General features: G+C 31.9%; 1 protein-coding gene across 1 annotated transcript in view; it reads left to right on the forward strand.

Annotated features, from left to right (window-relative positions):
* The window catches only part of LOC111084998, a 103527-nt gene that overhangs the window by 65869 nt on the left and 10351 nt on the right, over nt 1-27307 (forward strand). The window contains exon 5 of the mRNA XM_022381879.1: nt 4475-4777. Within this exon, the coding sequence (XP_022237587.1) occupies nt 4475-4777 (303 nt within the window). The remainder of the gene's footprint in view (nt 1-4474; nt 4778-27307) is intronic.

The raw sequence follows: 27307 nt of genomic DNA on the forward strand, positions 1-27307 counted from the left end.
GATAGTATAGGTTGATGTCCTGTTTCTTCACTGTGTTGGCGTATAGAGGAAACACAGGGTTATTAAATTTTTTGTGTGTTTTGATGGAAATTCCCATATGTTCATAGGCTCTGACTTTTAAATGTCGTTTGGTTTTGCCAATATAGGAGGCCTTACAGTCTCCACACGTGTAAAGATAGACAAGCCAAGAACAATAAGGAATGGGGAGGAGATCTTTAGTAGGGAAGAAATTTTTTTATGCGTGATGTGGATTTAAAAACTAATCTGAAATCCACTTGAGGGTAGTAACGACCAAGTATGCGTTTAAGTTGATTTTTTTCTAAATTTAAGCTTTGTTTGCCAGTATAGGGAAGACACGAGTATATAGTAAGTTTAGGTACAGTTGGTATCTTAATTGGATTTGTGAGTTTCTTTGTTAGGAAGGTGTTGGTAATGTTTTCTAATAAGGGTTGTGGATAGCAGTTGCGTTTCAGGATATCATGTAAGAACGAAATTTCAGAGTGTAGATTAAGATATGTGGAGCAGAGGTTGGAAGCTCTGTTTAGTAAGCAGCTAACAAGGTTTCGTTTATACGTAAACGGGATAAAGCTATCAAAGTGTGTAAGGAGATCCAGTGGACGTTTTTTTTTTGTTAAATATCTTTTTTCTCCCAATGATTACTGTTTAGTGTTTTATTTGTTTAATTATCGTTATATTTAGCAACTGTACTTTAAGTACGTTTTGTTTTATCTCTGTTTGGGCTATTTAAGATGTTCAGTGCTCTTCTGTTTCATAGCGTTCCAGATGAACAGGAAATAACCTTGAAACAGAGAGACGAAATAAATGTTAAGGTGTAAAATATGGTTGATATTTCTCTAAATAGAAGAAAGGTTGTAGAATATTTATATTTATATATAACCATAGTAACTTTGCTCTTGTAGTATTGAAATATTTTACCTTCAAAATAACGCTTACAATCAAAGATGATAACCGTGAGCAAGTCAACAGAGTGCATTTTAAAATCATCGCTAAATCTTTCTTAAACAAGTAAGCTTCATTGATTAATTATGAAATTAATACGTATATATATGTGCATTATATATGTTAAATGCATGTATGTGTTTTAAAATATTTTATGAATACCTGTGGGTTTTGAAAGTTCCTATTATTATGTTCAGCTATCGATGTTCTCGAAGAAAAACATAAAATCATGCATGATTTGATAGATTGGTTTAAATGAAAAATTAAATTTTGTTAAAAAGGGAGTACATCTTACGATGTTGAAGTATAAGAAATGACATGTGTAAGGAAAATTCCTGCATTTATCACATATGTTTTCTTAAAGTTCGGTCTGCGGGTTGTATAAGAATACCGTTTTGGTTTAAGCTTTTAATAAACTTGAAAGATTTAACAGACTACATCTACCCGTGCAGAGTTTACTTGAGAACCAGTTTTTGATCTACCAGATGGCAGTACTTGACAAATTAATTTTGCTGCAGAAAAAAATTAAATAAATAAAAATAAAAATCAAACGTTTTAGAGGCTGAATACAATCTAAACTTTAGTTATGGATACATTATAAATATGACAGTCAATCCTGTTATTCGGTTCAAAAAGCCAGATAAAATCTATGTGGCAGCGGATGTTTACTTCTCTATGGTCAGTAGTACCAAATTAGAAACAGTTATACCTGAACCCTAACGATCTCTGACCTAGATGTTTAGACCGCATGCCCATAAGCTGCTGTTCAGGTTAAACATTACAATTTCTAACTGCCAACGCAGGCCTTAATCAAGTTACTACAGATTAATTTTGCCAGATTAAAGATAGCGTAGCCCTATATTTCATTCCCATCTGTCATCAGGAATTTTTGTGTCAAAGCTCAACAGCCATATTTTTTACATCAAATTTATAATGTTATAAATGCATTCAATAACCTAAAATTACACAAGATTCCTGTGGAAAAAAGCTAGCTCGATAAACAAAATATTTAACAGCTAAGAAAATTTATTCTCATGAAATAAATAGACATGGACAAAGTTCAATGAACACAAAAACTTAACCAGACTCATAAATCTAAACGCTTTAGAGAACATGCAATCTATATAAGACATCATATAGATCAGATATTCGCGTCCACGGCTGACATCACATGAGTTTAGAAACTCAAGATAATCAGAGAAGACTTCTATATGCAAATTTACTAGCCGAAAGTTAATATGGGTTAAAATACGGAAATCACAAACCACCTGCTTATTCTACGTCAACCAAAAACTCATTTCATCTTCTGAGCATCACTCACTAGCAGCGAGTCTCATCCTTTCAAACACACAATATATATGACTTCCATTATTATTCTTTTTTACTCTCCCTGAGTACATATAAACATCCTATTACGAGCTCCATGTAAACATATTTAAAATAACATATCTGTGAAGACCTGATGAAGACTCGCACTAGTAGATCATTTTCCAAAAACAATTTCTATACAGGACATTGATATATTTCTAAAATTTTCAATTGAACCGCATTTATATTAAACATTTTACACAACTTTCATGGAGCTAATAATCAACAAGATTTTATGTGTACTTTTAGATTTCTAGTTTTTATTTTTTACATTACAGCTACGGTAAATAATAACTCTGTGAAAGGTTTACATCGTATAATTCAAATGAAGTTTTTATCTCACCATATTCCGTATTTCAGCCCACCTGAAATGTTTCTACAGTTGTTACACATTTGATAACTTGTGACTTCATTACTAGTGTTGCTCTGTCGATCTAATTAGGTTCTCGTCCAGATACTACTTGATAAGGACTAAACATAACAAACCTAGCTAATTCTACTCAATATCACAATTATCTTGTGATAAATAACAATGTCCATTATTAACTTACACTACTGATGTTTAAAATGTTCAGAAAGTTGTAATTCAAAAGTCTGATTTTATGTATACACTTATAAGTAACTAGTTCACAAATTTCTACTCTTTCTCATCGTTAACCCCTATATAATGACTTAAACTCGTTTGGTAATACAACGAATTGGAACACTAAAAGTGGTATTCCAACTGTAAAGATGAAATAACAATTTAACTTTATCATCTCAAAGGAAAACCTGTTTTAAGCTTTATTCATGAATTTCAGAATCTAGATGCAAAAATTCTGGGTTGAATAAAACGCGGTGAAGCCCCAAATATTCAGTTTTTAGTGGTTGTTTTCACTGTTTATATAGCATGAAAAAATTAAAGTAAGAAAGATCAGTATGAAGTATGATCATTTGTAGAACTTATGTACAGGAGTTTAACTGCAAGACCGGGTTAACAAAGAAGTCTGATTAATACTATTTTTGCATTAATGTGCTCAGTGTGAATATTAACATAATAATATCAGTTTTCCAGGTCTTAAATAATAAAAGAAAACGTGTACTCTCAATAACCTTAAAAAATGTTCCAAGTTTGATAAGGTAAATGCCTCATACCTTTACTACAAAGAAATATCAAAGCTGTTAAATACCAGTATACTTACTGGATATGAAAATAATTAATGTATAAAATCTGTAATATTATATTATATTACATTACATCTTTAAAACGATATAATGTTCTAATTTCCGTTCATGGCATGAGAAGTACATGGAAAACTTCAAAGAATATTCTAAAAGAGTATTAGCAATGAATTAACAATAAACTAACAATACCGATCAGGTTTATTAATGTCCCAGTTGATGAAAACTCCAATGAAAATTATTATAACAAATATATATGTTTGATTACAGTTTTAGAACTCATTCATTTTAGTCATTTGTACATGTAAAATATAGGATTGATCTATATATGTTTGTCTGTCCAAGAAGCCCTTTGTTCAACGACAGATCTCAATAGTTTGATGGGTGCAACAAAAAGACTATCTGAAGAGTTGTTTTTAAATGTAAAACTGTAAATTGTGTTTTGGGTTACAAGTTCTTAAGGTTACCACTGCCAACAAGGAAAATCTATTTGAAATACCAGTTATGTGAGCACAAAAATAAAAATAATTACACATTAGAAAAATATTATTTTTGAAACGAGCCTAATTCTAATTATATATTTCGCATGAGTAATGTTTAAACTTTAAATATCCAATATACAGTAATTCACTGAATCACATATGACAGTGACTAGAAAGACATCTTCTCCAAATTAGGCTAACAATAGTATTTTGTGAGAAAAATTTTCGATGAATTTCGAAGTACATATCATTGGCTTAGTTGTGGTACCAAAAAAAAAAAATTTAATATGCATTGTGGTGTTAAGGGTGCAAAAACAATAGGTGATTTTAATTTTCCAGAAAAAAAAACATTCAGTGTTTTAGACACAACAGAACATATATATAATTTTATCAGAATTATATTTAAAGCTTAGTATGGGTAATTTTATTAGTGAGCTTACTTATGTGAAGTAGTATAAGTAAACATTGTTACATTGGCTTTATCTTTATTCAATGTCTATCAGGTGTCCCAGAAACATTACATAACTGCACTGTCACAAACCAGACTGACTCTTCCTTCCGTATAGAGTGTATGGAAGGCTACGACGGAGGCATGAAACAACATTTTGTTATGGAAGTTCACGATACCACGCACAATGTAATCCGAGCAAACCTTACGTACAAATCACCGGTGTTTCAAGCAACCGGGCTTCCTTCTGGGGTTCATTTTGTGGCAGTTCTATATGGAGTGAACAAAAAAGGCAGAGGAGAAGCAGTTATTCTTCGACCTGGAACCTTGAAAGTTCCTGAAACTCTTACTCATATAGGTGATTATATGAAAATTATATCAGTAACTTGCATATAGTTTTATTGATATTGTAAGTCTTAATTTTCGTTAAGCGGTTCTATAAACAGAAATTCAATTCTATTATAAAGTATATTGCTCAAGTATAATAGGCATTAACCTAAACAACTTTATATATTTAGATTTGTACTTTATTTTAAAACTATTTTTTTTTTCTAGACGAAAGGTACAAAACCAATAAACTATAAAAAGTGATAAAGTAATACAAGAAATATGCAGTCATTAAATAAGAAATTGCCAGAAATGTTCGATACTTCTGTTAAGCAAAATTAGGTTACTTTAGCCTTATACATCATAAGTAAAATATGTTGAAACAGTTGATGACTAAAAACGAAATTGACTTTTTCTTTACTTTAATCACAGAGTTTTCGACCCTTTAAATTTGATGTAGAAATCAGATGACCTCATATTAAAGGTGAACCGTTACGTGAGCAATTGTGGTTTTCATCCAGATACATACTTTACATATTGCTTAGATATTTGGTGCGTACTATTGTACCAAATATAAAGTAACGAGCAGTAATACTCTAAGGTTGAAATATGTTCTTTGGTTTTTCATATATTAGAGTTTCAGACAATTTAAATTATTTAATCAATTGCGTACTGAAGAAAGGTGCTACAGCAAGCTTCTTCGATGTATTGCTGTTGTAACTCTTTTAGAACATCCTAACAGGTGTTACGATGATATAATTAATTTATATAGTATGCGTATAAATATCAAAATATATATTATAATTCATATTTTAATAAGTCCTTTTACTAAATATTTTGTAATTATTTTTGCATTTTTGATACAATTTCAGAATATGATAAAGATGATGGATTCTACATATTCCTACATATTGGATCTTTTGTTTGGGGGGGGGGGGCGAAGAGCATTCTTTAACTTTGAAATGACTTGAAATATATTGTTTTCTGGATGACTTGTTAATAATTCAGCTGAGTGGAATTAAACACACACAGTTCACGTTCAACTAATTCCTGTTCACGTTAGTTAGTTTTTCGAAAACTAAAAGACAGACCATTGATCGAGATATGTTTTCTGAATGTTTAAATGTGTTTTATAATCGTTAAATATTGTCTATGGTACACAAAAAATGATATTAAACGCTTTATGAGAAAATAATTTTGTAAATAATTATATTATATTTTCATATAGTAGAACAAGTGATTTTTGGCCGGGCGTGGTCTGTAGTGTGCTTTGACTGTGAATCTAATACCTTGCTACGCTTTGGTTCCGAGAGTGATCTCAAAGTGTGACGGCCAAATTCCATTATTCGAATGGGTGTTATTGACTGGATGCCTTGCCATTTAGGGACTGCTATGCGCTGATAGCCATTTCTGTAGGTTTGCGTTAAAATTCTGAGCCATAAAGAGTAACTTAATCAATTGAACAAAATATACATTCGAATGTGAATGGATTTCAGCTCATGCAGTTTTGAATATTCTATGTTTTCGTTTTATACCATAAAAGCCATTTTGAAGAAAATTGTACATGCATAATTGTTTTGTTATACCTTAAGTCACAATAATATACATATTTTCATTAACATCTGACACAATGCTAAAAGTAAAAAGAAAGTTATTTATCTGTTTATGAAAATGCCATTTTTAAAAATAAGCGGTTGATATTGTTATATTAGTTTTATTCTCGCTCTAGAATAACTTCTTATTTGAGCTTGGACTGATGCCATTCCGCTAAATCTTCAGTAGGTTAATATATTTCAAAGATGATCTAAAATCAATACGCGAAGGTAATTAATTTTCCACATAACGTACAGTAATTATACAGACAAAAAGGGAACACGATTTGATTTTATATAAAATTTATAAAAAAAACGAATTTCATCTGATTTCTAATTCTATGCCCTTAAAAAAGGAAGTAATTTACATTATTTAACCAACGTCAAATGCAACATTCGGCAAACTACGTGATTAAAATGCAACATTCGGCAAACCGCATGATTCTAATTTAATTACAAATCATACCATTAACCTAGAACATGCTTAGAGTTCAGAAGGTAGATGATCATTATACTGGATAGCTTTAATAAACTTAAACTTAATCAATTGTTTTCCACGTATATCCAGAACTTCTGTCATATTAACGTCTTCTCCCTTAGCAGCATTCATACAGGATCATATGTCAAATGCAAATTTTACTGAACATTTAACTCTGCGCCATCAACACCTCGATATGAGTAGGCAAGTTTTAGTTTTTTTACGTATTCGTTTTTTCTTATCCTTTTTTTTAAGTTCCAGTTTTTGTTCTAAAGCTACAACGAGCAGGATAATTCCATAGTTAGTCCAATATGTTCTAGAATGAAGTAAGTGGCTTAAATGGTGTGTGTGGTGTGCACAATATAGAAGTGATAAAGTTTGGTGGGGAAGAAGGACGAATAATTGAAATCGTGGACGAAAGAGGTTCTACTCTATATTGATTATGAAGTCACAGTTTTTGATACTACTATCCTACTTTCATCGTTTTGGTATATTTTCATACTGAAAATAGGATAGTTTATAAATATATATCAATGTCACCGAGATAGTGTCTATCAATTGGGAATTGAAACATTTGTCCAACTGACATTTTTAAAATTTCTGAAACTCAATTGATACTTCGACTTTACTCAAACTACAGTTCACCTGCATGTAATATATCTTTATATCCTCTGTTGCAAAATGGCATTTCAAAAACGTTTGTGCCTCAGAAACAAATTTTATAATTTTCAATTATGTTTGTCACCATATGGTCACAAATACATTTTAACACATAAGACAACTGGCTAAAATAACTTCATGAGTGCTGTTAATACATATCCGTACTGATAAAATGGGGAAAAAAAATGTTGCTTTGTGAAAACAAAACAAAAAGAAAGTGTTTTATTGGTATGTCGTATCTCAGTGTTATGAATTTTATACCTTCTTATGGTCCCTAGTTGATCAGTAATGTGTTTACGGACTTACAACGCAAACATCCAAGATTCAATTCCGCGCGATAGGCAGATCACAGATAGCCTATTGCGCTAAAAAACAACAGCAATAACACTGTTATGTGCGGCAGGTTTTATATACAACACGTAAGATGTCTTTTGATTACTTTATGATAACGAGATTCAGTTTAATATGAGACACATATAAGTGGCCAATTAGTGACCGAATTCTCATCTACGATTGCTTGCCTACATTTTTGTATATATGCTCTCTATATGCTTATGTGGATATAGTTCGTTACTTTGCTACATGATAGAGTACGAAGTTTAAGACAGTTCTTTTGTGTGGAAATTACTGCAAATTATGTGGTTATTTGTCGTGAGTAAATGTCGGATGATGTCGTACATTAGCAGAAACCGCATGACAGGGCAAACTACAAACAGATGTCACTAAGTCGCATAGTTTTAAGTTACTCAGGGCATTAGCAGCAACCACCTGACTATCCGATTTAAAATATGCGTAACTAAGTTGAATAATTTGAAGTTACTGAGCAACATATTTTTATATCATACTAAGAACACTTATGTAAGATAGTTCCCCTAGCTTTTAGGTGTTTTTGACCGGACATTCAAAATGTATCTTATAATTTTCAGTATCCGAATACAATAAAGAAATAAAATCGCATGAATTGTAAAAACATTTCATACAACAAAACGTGGGGAAGGATAAAATAAAAACAAAAATGATTATCAGTTTTTAACAATGAATTAATCTGTACGATATGTCTGTATGTTAATAGACCTGTACTGAGATCTATTCGGTTGACATAAACAACAAATACTAGTATAAATATTTCATATACGTCTATCATTTGAATAATGGGAACTAATCTCTGTGTTTGTTGAATTTCGCACAAAACTACTCGAGGGATTTATATGGATCAGCAAACCCTAATCTTGAAGTAATAGACAAAAGAATAGGCAGCCAGTCAACACCACCTACAACCAACTTTTAGGCTACCCTTTTATCAAGGAAAACTGTGGTTGACTACCCCATTATAACGACACCACGACTGAAAGGAAGAGCAAATTCTGAGTTGCGATTCGAACCTGCTACCCGCAGATTGCGAGTATAGCGTTCTCACAATCACGCTCCACAATCACAATCAAGTTGGTAAATATTGTAAAAATGGGATTCCCACAAGAATACAAATACTCTAGCGGTTGTCTACTACCTTGAAAAAGAAATCTCGGGAAGAATTTGGTAGTACGATATATTATGAAAAGTTCTTAATTTCAGTTTTTAACAGGTTAGCTCCTAAGTTCAGTGTGTAAAACACTTGCATGTGCGCGAGAGGTTCCGCGTTATATCTGGAGCCAAGAAGAATCAAAAACAGCATAAACAACAGTCATTACAGACAAGGATTGTATTCGGATCTTATCTGAGGATCATGGGACAATCACTAACTGAATACCAGTTTTTCTGTGGCAATCTGACTTTTGTATCTTCTTGGTCTAGGTATTGAATCCGAGACCCCTTGCACGCACGCCTCGCAGCTATTCTACCAAATAAGCTAAAGAGTTAACCCTTTTGAAATTAGTGGTAAAGTACTATTTTAACGACTCAAACTACTACAGCTTATTTGATAATCTAGTGGATAGTTATAAAGGATCTTAAGAATAATGTGGTACAAGTCATCGCAGTAAAGTTAACCTAAAGTTAGCAATTGGCTCAAAGTTTATCTAAACATATTTATTGATACAAAAGCGCAAACTTTTACCGATTTACAAATGTACTTCAAACAATAAGACTCTACATAGTGCCCTCATAACCTCAACGGTTCAAATTGAAATCACCTTGCTCCATCATATCACATACTGAATTTATTACTTTGAATGTAGTGTATATCGATTATTTGGTATTATGACCAGCAGTTATCTGTACGTGACGTGTCCTTTGACATACATATTATGATTGTATGTTGAGGCCGATTCCTTTCTTATTCTTAATTTTAGTTTTCATTCACCAATAACGCCATAGGCACCTTAACTTATTTTATAACCTCCAAGTATTAATACAAATGATAGAAAACTTTTTCCATTTTTTCTTATGTTCATTTTCAGCCATAGTTTTATATCTCTTGTTTTTTATATTTATCTATTTAGTCCTAAACAGCGATTTGTTCAACTAAAAACTTTTGGTTTCTATAAATTCATGTAATTTTTACTTGTACGTTATCTGTTTCTCGGCTTATAGATAATCGTTGGCGTTTCTTAATCTGAGATAAGTTCCTATTATGTAATCATAAAGATTTATACTGAGGTTTTAGTACTTTTTGCGTGTATTACATAAAATTATATCTACATCACAAAATAATTCACTTCGTTTAAACACCTTGATACGTGTTTCTATATCAACTCATACTATTATACGACAAGCCAAACAAATAAAAGATGATACTAATCGAAATAAAAATGCGCAAGCTGAGGACAGTTTTCTATTCCTAACTGTTTAAAAACAGAAAAAAAAATCATACTATGGTTTTCTCATACTATTGAATGCAGCTTCAGTCATGCGAATTCAATTGGAATGAACAATGGGAACTGCATTTAAACCAAAAATATCTTAATCTTTTCTATAGATGTTTATCTTTACAAATTAGCTGGATATTTATACTCTCAATTCTTGAACTTTGTTTCACTCTTTGAGTTTTGCAAGCACAAACATAGCTATTTTAAGTTTTTTAAAGTGCTTGTAAAAAAAACAGATATTTCTTTGTTTATAATTTTTGGATGTGTTTAAAAATTCAAAAGGAACATCTTTATTAGTTGTTTTAGTTTCTGTTAATAATATATATATATATATATATATGAGAATTAACTCGTGGATTTATTGTGGGGAACCTTAGTTTTATATATATATATATATGAGAATTAACTCGTGGATTTATTGTGGGGAACCTTAGTTTTATATATGTATATGAGAATTAACTCGTGGATTTAGTGTGGGGAACCTTAGTTTTATATATATATATGGAATTAACTCGTGGATTTATTGTGGGGAACCTTAGTTATATATATATATATATATGTATGAGAATTAACTCGTGGATTTAGTGTGGGGAACTTTAGTTTACAAAGAACATATATTATATCAGAATTAACTCGTGGATTTAGTGTGGATTAACTCGTGGATTTCGTGTGGGGAACTTTAGTTTCCAAAGAACCATTAATTTATTTCCCACCTTTTGTTAGTATCACTATTACACGATTATATTTTACACAGCGAGTGGAACAAAAATAGTCGAATATGATACTATGCAAGCATATTTGTGTACTAGATTTTTTTAATACTTTGATTAATAGTTTTTCTATAGCATCTTATATATAACTACTAGGTCGTAAAGAAATTAATGTCGCTTTTTTTAGATGAATTCTGAAATTGTAAAAGAAAAGTTGGAAAACTTAAAAATTGATTAGTCTCCTGGACCAGACAAATTTTATCCTACAGTTTTAAAGAAACTTAACGATTTTATTTGCGAAATTCTAGCTATAGCACAATGCATGGTTTATACACATAACATCCATATACTTAAAATATACGTAGTTCCAGAAAGGACTGTTTATCGTATTAACATAAAACATTGAAACTTATATATCAAAACATTCATTAAATGAAATAGTCTCCATTCTTATCGATGATGCTTTTCCATCTTACAATCAGGTTGTTAATGCCCTAAATAAAGAAATCACTTGGCTTTGAAGCAAAAACATGTCAATGTCCTCTTTAATACCTACCATATTTGCATACGTTTTCCCATTAAGATGGTGTTGCAGCGAACGAAAAAGATGGTAATCTGATGGTGCCCAATTTGGAAAATATGGTGGGTGGGGGAGAACTTCCAAACCCAATTCCATAATCTTGTGTTGCGTCCAAACGTGCCACACGTGGACGTGCATTATCGTGGAGAAAAAGAACACCTTTCCGATTGACGAGTGAAGGGCGTTTCTGATGAAGGGCTTGATTTAAACATTCCAGTTGCTTACTATGGCAATTCGCTGTGGATTTAGGAGTATGAAATGAAATACTCCTTTGATGTCCCACCAAATGCAAAGCGTCACTTTCTGCAGATGGAGTCCAGGTTTTGGGGTCGAAAGTAGTTTTTGTCTAGGACTGAGCCATTATTTTTGACGTTTAATATTCGCATAGAGAATCCATTTTTCATCACCGGTGACAATTCTATCCAAAAATGGTCCACGCGCCAGAAAAGACGAAACAACGTTCACACGTTGTAAAGGATGATCATCGGAGAGTTCGTGATGCACCCAAACACCTTCTTTATGGAGTTTTCCCATATTCGTTAGATATTTACGTAATGTTTACTGTCAGGGCCATTTCACGAGTGTTTTGCCTTGGGTTAAATTCAACAAGCGTCTTCAGAGTATCAGTATCTATTCCAACATGTCGGCTCCTCCCATCACAGTTTTTAAGGCTAAAGTTACCTGAACGAAATTTGCTGAACCATCGATGACACTTACGAACGTTCAAAATATTTCCATAAACTTCTGTGATATTCTTTGTGGCTACAGAGGCGTTGTTTTCTTTCTTGTATTCAAACAGGATTACACACCGAATGTGTGTCTCGTCGTGGGCATCACTATAAAGAATTAGAGTATACAAACCTTTACACATTATATAGGCTACACTAACGTGACATTTAGGTAGTTCGTTTAACTATTATACGTGATGTACGTTTTTTTTGGGGGGGGAGTTAATGAAAGTGTTTCAAGACGCGACATTAATTTCTTGACGACCTAATATAAAACCACAGGTAGTAATTACACGAATTTACTTAGACTTTTAAATTTCAAAAGAAGTAAAAATAAATGCCATTTTATATTGTACTATTTTTTTAAATTTTTGGCCCTTCTGTGGCTCAACGGTAAGTCTGAGGGCTCACACTGCTAAACACCGGGTTTCGATATTCATAGTTGGCACAGCCTAGAAAGCCCATGATGTAGCTTTATGCTTAACAATAAACAAACAAAATGTTTTGCACTTTTTATTGTAAGATTCGTGAAACTTTGGGGTATGTTGACTATATTTGAATAAAACATTAAAAAAATGGATCAATATATTTACTTTTTTTATGAAGTTTGTTTGTAATTAAGCACAAAGCTATACAATGGGCTATCTGTGCTCTGCCCACCACGGGTATTGAAACCCGGATTCTAGCGTTGTAACTACACAGACATACCGCTGTGCTACTGTGGGGGTTATGAACGTTCAGACATAATGGTATTTAAGATTTCGTTTATATTGAGCTTTAGATTTACAGAATATGTATATATCATCCCTAAAAATATACTTAAACAAATAAATAGCTTTGTTAACCTAATTTTCGGACATACTTTAAGTTTCAGTTTATCAAAATGTTTTCTGGGTGACAGAAGTTAAGCATAGCAGCATGTAAAAATGATTTGTTTGTTTGTTATTAAGCACAATGCTACACAATTGTCTATCTGTGCTCTGTCCATCACGGGTATCATAACCAGGATTCTAGCGTGGTAAGTCCGCAGACATACCGCTGGGTTACAGGGGGGCTGTAAAAATGAAGAGTTTGTATTATTTTGTTTCGTTTACTTATGCAAATATGTATTCGTATAAGGGATAGAAATAAGAAAAAAACTGAATCTTTTGAATGTTGGACATGATAAAGGATTAAATTTAAATGTATTTTTTTCCAATTCTTTTTAATTAATTATACACAATAGTTTGCTCTTAAATATTGAATAAACTAGCACCCTGTCACTTCTCACATATATTCCGAAACGTGTAATATTATTTTTATTTTCACAAATATCATAAAATAACTCAATACAATGAATATGTATTACTGCTTAGTTAATTAAAAATTAAAAATTGAATTAACTGATAACTTAAATTTAGTAGTTAAGTTGTATTTTGGATTTAGTATTTAAATATATGGTGATATATAGTCAGTTTATGATATTTGCCAACAATATTGATACACACAGTTTTCTTTTTAACACAAACACGTTTTAATATGCACACAACAGTACAATTTACAATAACAGTTATTACAAATATTTATTTCAAACAATGATTTATAAACAAAAGTTTTACAAACTTGCAAGCAATATAAAGTCTTCCTTTTAATTTGGAACTTCTTCGATATCATATCGAGGGTTGAGCGAGTTGATTACAAGTTGACGTAGGCATATTTCACTTCACGGGAAGCTAGCTAGCTTTGTCCTTCGTTATTTACTGGCCACACGCGCTGAGTTCTCCACGATTAATCTATATAATGTTTTAGTAAAAATACCAATGTCCGATAAGAATCCCCTGGAGTTAAATGATTTGTAATGTTCGAACTTTGTAAAGGTTCCTGGTCAAATATCTGTTATAGCTTCCGAAGTTTATAGCACACTGACTATAGCGAACTAATAATAGATACTGTCTTTTGGCCCGTCGCGTTGGTTATATTTATAGGCATGTGGAAGGCTTTCTAGAAATTTCAGTTTTACGTAATAATACTGAGCTACATTTATATTGTTGATTCTTACTGTCGAGAATCTTCTAAAACTTTGGAAAATAGGCGGGAGTTTCGCAATACATATCTAATATGATAAGCTATGCATGCTTTTAAATATAAACTTAATCTAAACAAATGTTAATATTAAAATAAATATATAATAATAAATTCGTTACAATACACATAAATAAAATTCCGATTAAAACTTAACAAACAGGATCACCTACACAAGTTGTAATGGTTTTCAAACGAGACCCAAAACTCGAGAGTTTTCGAATAGTTCACTGTTCTTCTTCACGAGAATTAAGGGTTGTGTTTAACGAGTGTAATGAAATATATAGGTTCGGATGTAGATTTCAGGTAAACCGGATGTTCATTTTGAGTTAGGCTTGAAAACTAGCCATTCATAACCTAGAGTTGTTGGTGTTAAGTTTAATTTGTGCCAAAAAAGGTGTACAGTAAATAATAAAAAAAAACATAAGTGTGATAATAGTTATAAGAAATGTTAACCAATTTATATAAAGATAAAATTCAAAATAGAAATAAATTAACAGCAAAATGTGGTGGGAAATATAGAAAATAATAGAGCGACGCAAAATTTAGGAAATAATACCAATATATAGAAAAAATAAAGCATGAATAATACTAATAATGTATAGTAAGTTTAATTATGAATTTAGTTTTGAAAATGTTTTCAGAGACATACAAATGTCAACAATCCCGGGATCGAGATTCGTGCCATTTGGCGTTACATTTTATAATAAGCTTCTTTAATTTCTCTGTTTTCGTCAGATGTAAAATTTGTCTCTCTACCCGTCAGTTTAATGTTTTCAAGAGAGTGTCCAGACACGCCAGAGTGTTTTGCGACCGAAAGTTCATTGTTCGTTTTGATTGCTGATTTGTGGTTATATTATTATGTTCCCGTATAGATGTTTTGGTTTGACTTACATATTTGATTGTTTACAATTTTCACTCATAGAAATCGCTTCTCTATCCCGTAACTTACAATTCATTATCACTAACCATCTTCTCCCTTCTCCAACAAACAGCCACTGAACAATCCAGCCTTGATCCACAAAATACTCCTTGTTATAACTCTCCTTATCCAATCCACAAAGCTTCCTCAATCCATAGAGCATACCTCTGTACGTCACACGTCCAATACACTTCCAAACCCTATTTCTATCACTGCTTCTCCCGGAACTAGATGTACACATTTTTCTAAACGTTGCACTTATGCAGAAGTTACGGCTTCCACTCCTGTTTCTAGAAACTTCTCTTTAAGCTCTAAACTTGACACACAACCCAAGAATCCCACCACATTCACAAATGCTGATACTATTATACGTATTTAAGACTTCCACTTTTATTCCTAGTAACCGTCTAGTAACCCCTTATTTTGACGAATTTCCAAACTCCACAACCTTTGAGGCTTTTCCTCTTCCATATGCAGAATTTTCTATAACTTTTGTAGGAAATAATCACCCTTCACTCAAAAAATTTTCACAAAGCCTTAAAACCTGACGACATTCTAAGCCTAACATACACTGAACTTTCTCTCTGTCACAAAGCAAAACCATATATTCTCCTCGAAATAAACACTCCATCCAACACAGCTGCCCAATTGCACTCTGATCTAAGCTCTAGAAAGACTTTTAAAAAAGACTGAGGTATATGCACCATGCCGGTGGGCTAGGACAGCATTTACAGAATCAAACTATACCTAAATCCCTTAATTTGAATTCACCAGTTACCATAGGAGCCAATGAGAAACTGTTTTGTTCACAATGGAAGAAAATCCTTAATTCCATCTCACTTGCACTTACGAAACTCATACAAGGCTTTTTTAATCCACAATAGACGATATTGAAAAGAACACAATTTATCGTACTGAACAAGAAAAACTTGATGCATATATTAACAAAACAAAGAAGACTTTTGAAAATCACGCGGAGAACAACAATAAAAACACATAATAATCATACACTTAAGGATAAACGTTTTCCCCATCCAAACTGTAACGTCTGTTTACAACAAAATACTAACTTTAAACAGATTCATACAATTGCCATCTGTGAGCCTCTGATTAATAATTAAACACGTACATTGATTTGTCTCCTAACTTAGTCACTTCTTCATCCTATCGACCCAAACCCAAGAACACTTCCAATGTCGTCAACCTGTCCTCTAAAACATTAACTGAACCTCAACACCAACTTCTCTGTAAATGTTTTAATTTTTCTTCTACCCCTAAAAACATAGATAGCTTTGTAGTAATTTCCAACCTACAAAAAATTGCACGCAGAGAATTTTTTCATCATTAAATCACTGAAAAAAAAAAATTCGAGTCACAGTTTAAAAAAAATTCTTTTTGGCCAACCCAGCCAATGGTGAACTGGTTTTTGTACTGCAGTTGAAATGAAGTAACTTAAGCCATTAAACAATCTCTCCCATAGTGAACATACTGCTCTAATTTCACTGAAACATGAAAAATAAATTATTATTGAACCAGCTGATAAGGGCGGTGCCATTGTCATTTAAGATATGTTCGACTACATCAACGAAGCTAACCAACAACTTAATGATAAAAGCTACTATAAAAAGGTAGATTTAGACCCCCACATCGCAATTATCCTATGTAGCTTACATAAAATCTAACACATCAGTCGTGAAACATTACAATTCCTTTCACCTAAACACCCAGTTCCAGACGCTTTTACATGTAACCAAAAAATACACAAACACAGATAGGTCGTCCTATTATTTCTAATTAAAGATACGACACATTTTCTTAACATGATCTCTGACATTAACGGCAACGGAAAATTCCCTCCAAATACTATTCTGTGCTATGGATGTTTCTTCTCTCTACATAATCACGACAAAGGCCTAAAAGTCCTACAATCTTCTCTGCCAAAACTAGACAAACCTAACACTCAAATTATAACAGACTTAGCTGAACTAGCTCTTAGACTTAACGGTTTTGAATTTAATAATGAGTTCTATATCCAAACGCAGCTATGGCCACCAAGAAATCATCAAAATATGCCAACAATTTTACGAGAGACTTACAGACTTGACTGTTGGAAAGTTGCACAGATAAACCAATGTTTTGGAGACGCTACATTGATGATATTTTTTCCATTTGCGTAGAATGTTTAGGATTTCCTACAAAGACCGGAAAACAAATGAACAAGTTCTACAACGAGCAGAAACAAAAAGTAAATTGATAACAAAAGTACAAAAAAGACAAGCAGCATTCTTAGGTCATGTGATGAGAAGAAAAGGGATAGAAATTTGTGGGGAAAAGAAGTAGAGTATAGAGTATAGAGACAGATTTTACACCCGATCCCGGGATTGTTGACCTTCCTATGTCTCTGAAAAGATTTTCAAAACTAAATTATACATGCTTTAATTTCTCTATATTGATATTATTTCATATATATTACGTCACATTATCATTTTCTATATTTCCCATCACATTTTGCTGTTATTTTATTTTTATTTTGAATTTGATCTTTATATAAATTGGTTAACATTTCTTATAACTATTATCTCACTTAAGTTTTTTTATGTACTGTACACACCTTTTTGGCACAAATTAAACTTAACACCAACAACTCTAAGTTATGATTGGATAGTTCTCAAGCCTAACTCATATTGGACATCCGGTTTACCTGACATCGACATCCTTGTCTATATATATTTCATTACACTCATTAACATAACCCTTTATTCTCCTGAAAAAGAATAGTGAACTATTCGAAAACTTTCGAGTTTTTAGTCATAAATTAATGACCTGGCCATGACGGGCTCCCACAGAGCTAGATAGCTCCTTATCAAGTGAATTGACCTTACGTCAACTCGAAATTAACTCGCCCATTGTAAACCCTCGATAAGATATCAAGGAAGTTTCAGATTAGAAATAAGGCATTACATTCCTTGTAAGTTTGTAAAACTTTTGTATATAAATCATTGTTTGTAATAACTATTTGTAATAATGGTTATTGTGAATTGTATTACTATTTGTATATTAAAACATATTTGTATATAAAAAAAGAAACTATGTGTATCAATCTTGTTGGCAAATATCATACACTGGAGATATATCAGCATTCATTTAACCACAAATTTAAATTATCATTTAGATCGGTTTCAGACCATTAGAAATTGTAATACATAACATAATAGATTTAGTGTCGTTCGGGATCTGAATAAGTATAAATCATAATCCAATATATATATAACAGTGCCAATAAGATTTGATCATGTCTGATTATCAAGATTTTCTTGAATCACCCTCAATTGAACAACTAGAAAGATATAACAAAAATAAATTTCTAGAAACTGCCAAAGTTTTAGAATTAGAAGTTTAAAGATCAATAAGAAAAAATGAGCTTGAAAAGTGTATTATCGAAATACTAGTCGACGATGATTTGATGTCTGAGGAAGGATTAAAGGAATAGTCCAGTGTACTCACTAGCCAATCGGGGTTGAGTGATAAAGATAAGTTAGAGATTCAGCTAAAACTCAAACAACTCGAACTTGAATAAGCTTGTATCGAAGTCAAGAAAGACAAGGCTCGTAGCGAAGCCGAGAAAGAACAAGCTCGTATTAAAGCTGAAAGAGAAAATAAACGTCTCCAAGCCGAACAAGCTCGTATTGAAGCTGAAAGAGAAAATAAACGTTTTGAGTCCGAAAAAGCTCCCATTGAAGCCGAAAAGGCTTGAAAATATATAAATTAGACTCAACTCCAAATGAACAAAGCAAAATGACAACTTTGAACTTAATCGATACGTTATAGTATCACTGTTCAATGAAAATGAAGTTGATAAATATTTCCAACATTTTAAGAAGGTTGCCCAAACCACCGAATGGCCCACCGAAAAATGGTCATTATTATTACAAAGTGTTTTAACTGGTAAAGCACAAGAAGCTTATGCCACTCTCTCTCTCTAGAAGATTGAGTTATGATAAGGTTAAAGCAGCTATTATCAAATCATTTATTTAACCACTATATTTGAATTATCATTTAACTCGGTTTCAGACCATTCCAAATTATAATATGTAATAATAGTTGATTAGAAAGTATGAATAAATGGTTGAGGACAAGTGCTACCATTTTATATTACACAAATATATATATTTTATATTCATGGTCCAATCAAAATATAAAACGAATAAGTGAATAGGTGTGCATTTACATAGCACGTAGCATTCTATTCAATTGGCATGTCAAGCACACCGCTTTTTATAGCTATTCTTCTGTGCATGATTTAATCTAGAATAGAAATTAGAAGGTACTAAGAACACGTAATGTGGTCACAAGATGGGAACATAAATACTTCACTAACTATTGCTGCTAATTATAAATGTGTTTATTGAAACATGCTCAGCTAGTATTATTGTGAACTGTATTTAGTGAAACATTTCCAGCTCGTCTTTCTTTATACAGTACGTATAGAATACGTTTTCGTTATTTTATTATTTTCGTTTATTATAATTACCTCGTGTAATTTGTTTGATACTAGATTCTAATGTTTGCGCAGGTATTGTTTTGGGGTTTGATAAGTTATTTCAACTTACCTCAAAGAAGAACATTTTTAAAGGTTGTATTACTGAAGTGTAGCATTATTTTATGGGGGTTTGCAAACTTTCTTGTGTGTTTTAAGAAAAATGTTGAATTAAGTAACACCAAGTATAAATATATATACATATATTCATCAGTAGTGTTCAACATGTTCAATGGTAGGTGATGTATATATACATATATATTTGTTAAGCTGGTCACAATTTTGGCTGTCACTCTCCATATAACTAAGCTATTAATTACTATTTTGTATGTGTTTTCTTTAATAATAGGCAGACAAATAACAATTTTATTGGTGGTGGAACATACTACATGTTTCGACAGAACTTGGTTTTCTTCTGGTAGGACCAATGTTCTGTCGAAACAAGTCGTATGTTCCATCACTAATACAACTTTTCTTTATGCTAATAAATCGTTGTTTGCCTATCTATTATTATATCAGTATAATGTGCTTCCTCACTCAAGTAATTTTTTAGTTTCTTTGTTTAAAGAAAATATTAACCTCGTCAAGAGAAAAGAAAAAATCATATTATCACAGCAGAATACCTGTCTTCCCTTTTTAATCATTGGCTTATATACATAGCGATTTGTTACCACTTGAGCGTGCTTTAGAACTATGCCCTCTGTCTCAATTTGTATGTGATTAAAAAACAAACAAACTCTGTAGCAGTAAACGAAGCTGTCCACTATTAACTGGCGTCCTCGTGTCTACGCTTGGCAAATTATTTCGGTATACAAGTAAATTGATATCTTGAATAACAGAAATACAACAGTCTTCTCTCAAGTAATCGCTCTTAGCAAGAAGAAATTAGTAATCTGATGAAGACGAATTAAATTTGAATTATACACTTTTCGAGCAGCTATTTACAAACGATCACAAAGTATATAAGAAATTTCATCCACACTGACAACATTCTTTTTTATAATCTTAAATAATTTACTTTTTCAAAATCCATTAAATGAATTTGAATATAAAATAAAATATAACCTGACCAAACCTTTAGTGTTGAATTTGAATGTTTGTTTGTTTTTTTTTAATTTCGCGCAAAGCTATACGAGGGCTATCTGCGCTAGCCGTCCCTAATTTAGCAGTGTAATACTAGAGGGAAGGCAGCTATTCATCACCACCCACCGCCAACTCTTGGGCTACTCTTTTACCAACGAATAGTGGGATTGACCGTCACATTATAACGCCCCACGGCTGAAAGGGCGAGCATGTTTGGTGTGACGGAGATTCGAACCCGCGACCCTCAGATTGCGAGTCGAGTGCCCTAACCAACTGGCCATGCCGGGCTATACAGGATGGTAAACTGAATGTGAATAATAGAATGTTCATACTTCATGTGATTCCCTAGGAAATTTTCAAGTGGCATGTAATATTTATGTTCTGACTTTATAAGATAAACTTATTAACACAGTTTAATGAAGCCCTATTTTATGTAAATATGATAATTATGAAATACATACCACAATTATATTATTAGTAAAAATTTTCATGTGATTGAAACGATTGCAAACCTGGGAGAAAAGAAGATCGGGACTGCAGAGAGAAACACGAATTAAATATGGCAGATTTTTTTTTTGTAAATGTAGTCCAGGCTGCTTCAGATTTAAATCTAGGTTCCGGAATTACGACATGTTACCATATTGTGAATTTTATGCTCTATCAAGGTAAAAAGTGATAAAATGGGAATGCTTGTCTAAACCGCCACATTGCGAGTCAAGCGCCCTAACCACCTATCCATGCCGGGCCTACATAAATTTAATTCAGACAAGACAAGTAATAATGTTTTGATGTACAATCAAAACTTCTCAACTAAATTAGTTTCGCTTAAAACAACTAAACAACTCCAGTTAAACGTTCCATTGTGAATACTTGACAAAAAAGAAAACTATGATTTCTATTCAAATTACAATGTAACTCTACCATTCTCTGGAAATATTACATCTCCAAGCATTATGGCTTCATTATATTCTATCAAATTACAATGTAACTCTACCATTCTCTGGAAATATTACATCTCCAAGCATTATGGCTTCATTATATTCTATCAAATTACAATGTAACTCTACCATTCTCTGGAAATATTACATCTCCAAGCATTATGGCTTCATTATATTCTATTCAAATTACAATATAACTCTACCATTCTCTGGAAATATTACATCTCCAAGCATTATGGCTTCATTATATTCTATTCAAATTACAATGTAACTCTACCATTCTCTGGAAATATTACATCTCCAAGCATTATGGCTTCATTATATTCTATCAAATTACAATATAACTCTACCATTCTCTGGAAATATTACATCTCCAAGCATTATGGCTTCATTATATTCTATCAAATTTTGCGGAAAACATTTAAATGGTAATTTTATACTCAATTTATTACATTTCCCACTAGTTTCTTTTTAATTACTGAGCCTAGATTTTTTTAGGAAAGGGAAGTAAATCCCGGACAACTCAAACTTAATGGTGAGTTTTGGGGAAGAAAGATATGAAATATAACATATTCTTTTTAAAAAGACAGAGAATGCATATCTAATCTTTTTAATTTTAAAAAAGTATTTAAAAAGAAAGTATCGAATAGCTGGTAATGGAATTTGTGAATTAATGTGTGCTCAAAGTTTTCAACGTATACTAAATATACTCAAGTTATTAACCAAAATAAAGCTGAAAGTAGGTTTAATAGAACTTATAAATGTTCTGAAGAATAATTAACTTTAATACTCATTTAATTTCTGGAAGATGTAACGTATAAAGCTGCTGTAATCTACTAACAAATTATTTTTGTGCAAATAAGAAAATGGTAATTCTTTTAATGAACAGTTATCTTTTATGTTTCAACAAATATGTTAGTTACTGAGCGTTTCGGCGTGCTCACAGCGCTAACTGTGTTGATGTGAGCTCATATTAACTTGAAACTGCAATCCTTATGATATGATTTTTTCCTAATGTGAACTTGTAAAATATTTTTACGTTTCACAAATTTCTGAATTTCTTTATTACCAAAGCGTTAATACAAAATTCGAGCTGTATAAAAATATATCTTAACTCTATTTCGTAGTATGATGAAACTTTTAATTCCCAAGTCCGAAATCTATCAGTGTCCGAAAAGTTTGATGGCGTGTGTTATAGCAATTTGAAAATGACTAATGCAGATCACGATTTGATGTTAATGAAAATATCTTACTCAATATCAAATACAATACGATTGACTTATAACTTTTATGATGTTCATTAAATCATTTTATTAAGTTCAATGCTTAAAACTGCTTAGATGCTAACTTTAAATAATTTTTTATGAAGAAAAAAAAGCACCGTTTAGGAAATTGATCGAATCCTTTACTAAAGCCTTAAAAGAATATAAAACTTTCGCAAGAGAAACCAGAACGACTTCATTTATTTATCTAAAGCAACTATTGCATCTTATTTGAACGTCTTTAATAAACTTGCCAATTCAACTTTCAAGAGTTTTTGAGAAAACATTTTACAACGAGCTACCATCAATTAGTTAATTTGGCTAGATTTTCTGAGGTCAAATTATCCTAATTCAATCTACAAAATTAGGGTTGATGTAGTGAATGTTTTGTCATGATGATTATTGTACTGTATTAGTGAACAAAATTACAGGAGATCAAGATATTGTGTCACTTTTCTAATTCAAGATTTATACAACATTTAAGATCTATTGATACAGGTAACGATTTGACCGTCTGTGTTGGCAATCTATGAAATAATCGTGCAACACTGAAACTATCTTATATGGAAGTGGAATAATCGTGCAACACTGAAACTATCTTATATGGAAGTGGAATAATCGTGCAACACTGCAACTATCTTATATGGAAATTGTCAGCGTGTAACATTTCTACAGGGGTTGAGGAATCACTAACACATTCGTTGCTGCTTAATAAAAGCATTTTATAATGATACAGTTAACTATAGTGACTAAAAACTTAAATAAATCTACACAGAGAATTTTAATGAACTATTCACAGAATATAGTTTTCAGTTAATTTAATGCATTATATATGATATACTTACCGATAATAATCAGATATTTTTATATGCATAGAGACTCACATAATTCACATTCACATGCTGAATTAAGTTTGATTAGGTTGTTTTTAAGCAACACAGTTAACTGTTTATACTCTGCTCACCACATGTATCAAAACCCTAATTTTAGCATCGAAAGCCTAAAGAGTTATCTCCGAGTCACTGGGGAGATCTGAGTTAAGTAAGCGTAACGTTAAGAAGTAAGCGTATTTGTGAATACTATAGTGGGAACAGCTCTTTGTAAGAGGCTAATAAATTTTCTAATAAACATTTTTAATCACGTTAATGCATTAAAGCATGGTCTTGATGGCGCTTATGAACGTTATTGTATTTAAAATACCGCTTTTTTATTAATTTCGTTCTTCTTAAGTATACAGAACAAAAATTATTTAAATATATTTTTAAAGTAAAAGAGTGTGGCCGTCATAAATTTTTGGAACTCGATCGATAGCGCGCAGTAACTTTTATTAAATGTTGACCCTTTAATATGGAAGTATCATGGCTGTAACACTTTCATAACTTAGGAAATGAGTATATTTTTATTCTGGTATTTTTCTGCGAATTACAGTACAGATTCCACATGCTTAGCCGTTATGTATTAACAGAATGAATCCAACTGTGCAACACGCTATATGCATGTGACCAGTGCAAATAATGAGTGTATAATTATTATTCCCAATATTTGGAGTGCTGGACATATTCCGAGATAAAGATGCTAGTAACCTCAGGTTAATGATGAGTCTGATCTCCTGATGTGCTTGATATAAAATTCTGAGAAGTCCTTGCAGAGTTTGAATTGCATATTGTTAAAAGCATAGTTATATTCGTTAGGGTAAAAATAACCTGTATTATTGTCGTGTACAATTGTTCAGATATTACATTATTGCTACACAGGGAAACTTACTAGGAGTCATAAACCCATTAGGAATGCAAATAACCCCAATAACTTTTACCTTTTTTCAATAAATTATTTTGTCTAAAAGCGAAATAAGTGTCTGTTTTGCCTGATAATACCACAACCCTGTATATATTAAAGTTTTCATCAAGAGACTGAGTCTTTGCCCTCTATGGCTGTTTCCAAGATGAATGCTAAAATTGTCATTTTAGTTTTAAAACATTTGCAGGACAGTAGGAATCCTCAAATACTACTATACAGAAATATATGCGTTCAGATATTAATATAGCTAATAACGAGGGGAAATAAATATGCTAATTAAGACACGAAAGCGAGATTTTTGCTTCAACGTTGTTTCATATTCCACTTAAAAGGTTTCGGTCAAAATATCAACAACCTTCTTTATGAGTTTCAGTTTATAACAGTACTCAAAATCAATCAGTATTAAAGGGTGCATTAACCTGTGTGTTATAGCTTGTAATCAATCAGTATTAAAGGGTACATTAACTTGTGTGTTATAACTTGTAATCAATCAGTATTAAAGGGTACATTAACCTGTGTGTTATAGCTTGTAATCAATCAGTATTAAAGGGTACATTAACCTGTGTGTTATAGTTTGTAATCAATCAGTATTAAAGGGTACATTAACCTGTGTGTTATAGTTTGTAATCAATCAGTATTAAAGGGTACATTACCTGTGTGTTATAGTTTGTAATCAATCAGTATCAAAGGGTACATTAACCTATGTGTTATAGCTTGTAATCAATCAGTATTAAAGGGTACATTAACCTGTGTGTTATAGTTTGTAATCAATCAGTATTAAAGGGTACATTACCTGTGTGTTATAGCTTGTAATCAATCAGTATCAAAGGGTACATTAACCTATGTGTTATAGCTTGTAATCAATCAGTATTAAAGGGAACACTAACCTGTGTGTTATAGTTTGTTTATGCACATAAAACAAATGTAGTATACACTTTTCAGTTGCCATAGCAGCGTTTGAATATTTGAGGTGTAATGAATATCGTAGCTTAAGTATAAAGAGATAGAACCCCACAAAGGATTAAATTTAATATCTTAATCAGCTTTTCAGTGGTAGTATTTTCAAGCAATTTAAAGTGCAGCGTTTTATCCCAAAGGATCGCAAATTGCTGTCGCATAAAATCAACGTCGCATCACATAAAGAAAAAAGTACGATATATTTGAAGATTATAGATAAGGTGTTTATAATCTTTGAAAAGGTTCACAACTGTTGAGGATTTCGCGCTGTTAAAATCAAGGTGTTTATAATCTATGAAAAGGTTCACAACTGTTAAGGATTTCGCGCTGTTAAAATCAAGGTGTTTATAATCTTTGAAAAGGTTCACAACTGTTAAGGATTTCGCGCTGTTAAAATCAAGGTGTTTATAATCTATGAAAAGGTTCACAACTGTTAAGGATTTCGCGCTGTTAAAATCAAGGTGTTTATAATCTTTGAAAAGGTTCACAACTGTTAAGGATTTCGCGCTGTTAAAATCAAATTTCATCAAGTTTATTCGCTAATAGTGTTTCGAATAGACAAAGTTTTTTATCGAATATTTTGTACGAAATTTGAAAAAGGAATAGCGTAAATGATGTTGAACTTGATAATGCATGTTACAAAATATAAAATAATTTTTGTTCAATTTCTTCAAAAAATAGTCTACCGAATAACATAAGGCTTTTGTGTAAATATTTCTTACTCGTTGAGAAAAACAAATGCTTGTTGTTTTAAATACATTTCTTTCTAATTTCTTCGTTTTCTTGGAGCTTAGTTCGCACAGGTAGCACTCTATGAATATTGTTTACAATGTTATCTGATAACATATGCTACTTTGAGAGGCTTAACACAGTCAATAGTTGGTTTATGATTTGCAAATGGGCCCGGCGTGATCTAGTGATTAGCGTACTGAGGGCTCATATACCTTATGCTGTTCTGAAAAATCGCGATCGGCAACTGAGAGCCATGAGGACGTCATAAGCATGAAAGTCAAATCCAACTACTCGAATAGAGTAACTCGAAAGTTCGATATTGGTATTGACTAATTTATCTCACTACTTTATCAATTCAAAATTAGGAACGGATAACTTATATATAGTCATTGTATAGCTTTGCGCAAATATCCGAAACAAAGAAATATATATATAAAATAAAGTAAAATGATTTATTTTTATTTCTATTACTTCGGATGTAATATGGAAAAATATTATATAGTATTTATCAAGTAAGGTATATTTTCTAATTTTATGTTATGTCACTGGTGCTAAAAAGTTTACTTTGAAATTTTTTGGACTATATCTCGACTCTAATACACATCTCACATGAACATGTTTCTATATAAGTAGTTTACAGGTGTAATCAACGATATATCTTTAAATATTTTGGACTATATCTCGACTCTAATACACATCTCACATGAACATATTTCTATA

Source organism: Limulus polyphemus, unplaced genomic scaffold (genome assembly GCF_000517525.1).
Source record: "Limulus polyphemus unplaced genomic scaffold, Limulus_polyphemus-2.1.2 Scaffold197, whole genome shotgun sequence".
Taxonomy (NCBI): domain Eukaryota; kingdom Metazoa; phylum Arthropoda; class Merostomata; order Xiphosura; family Limulidae; genus Limulus; species Limulus polyphemus.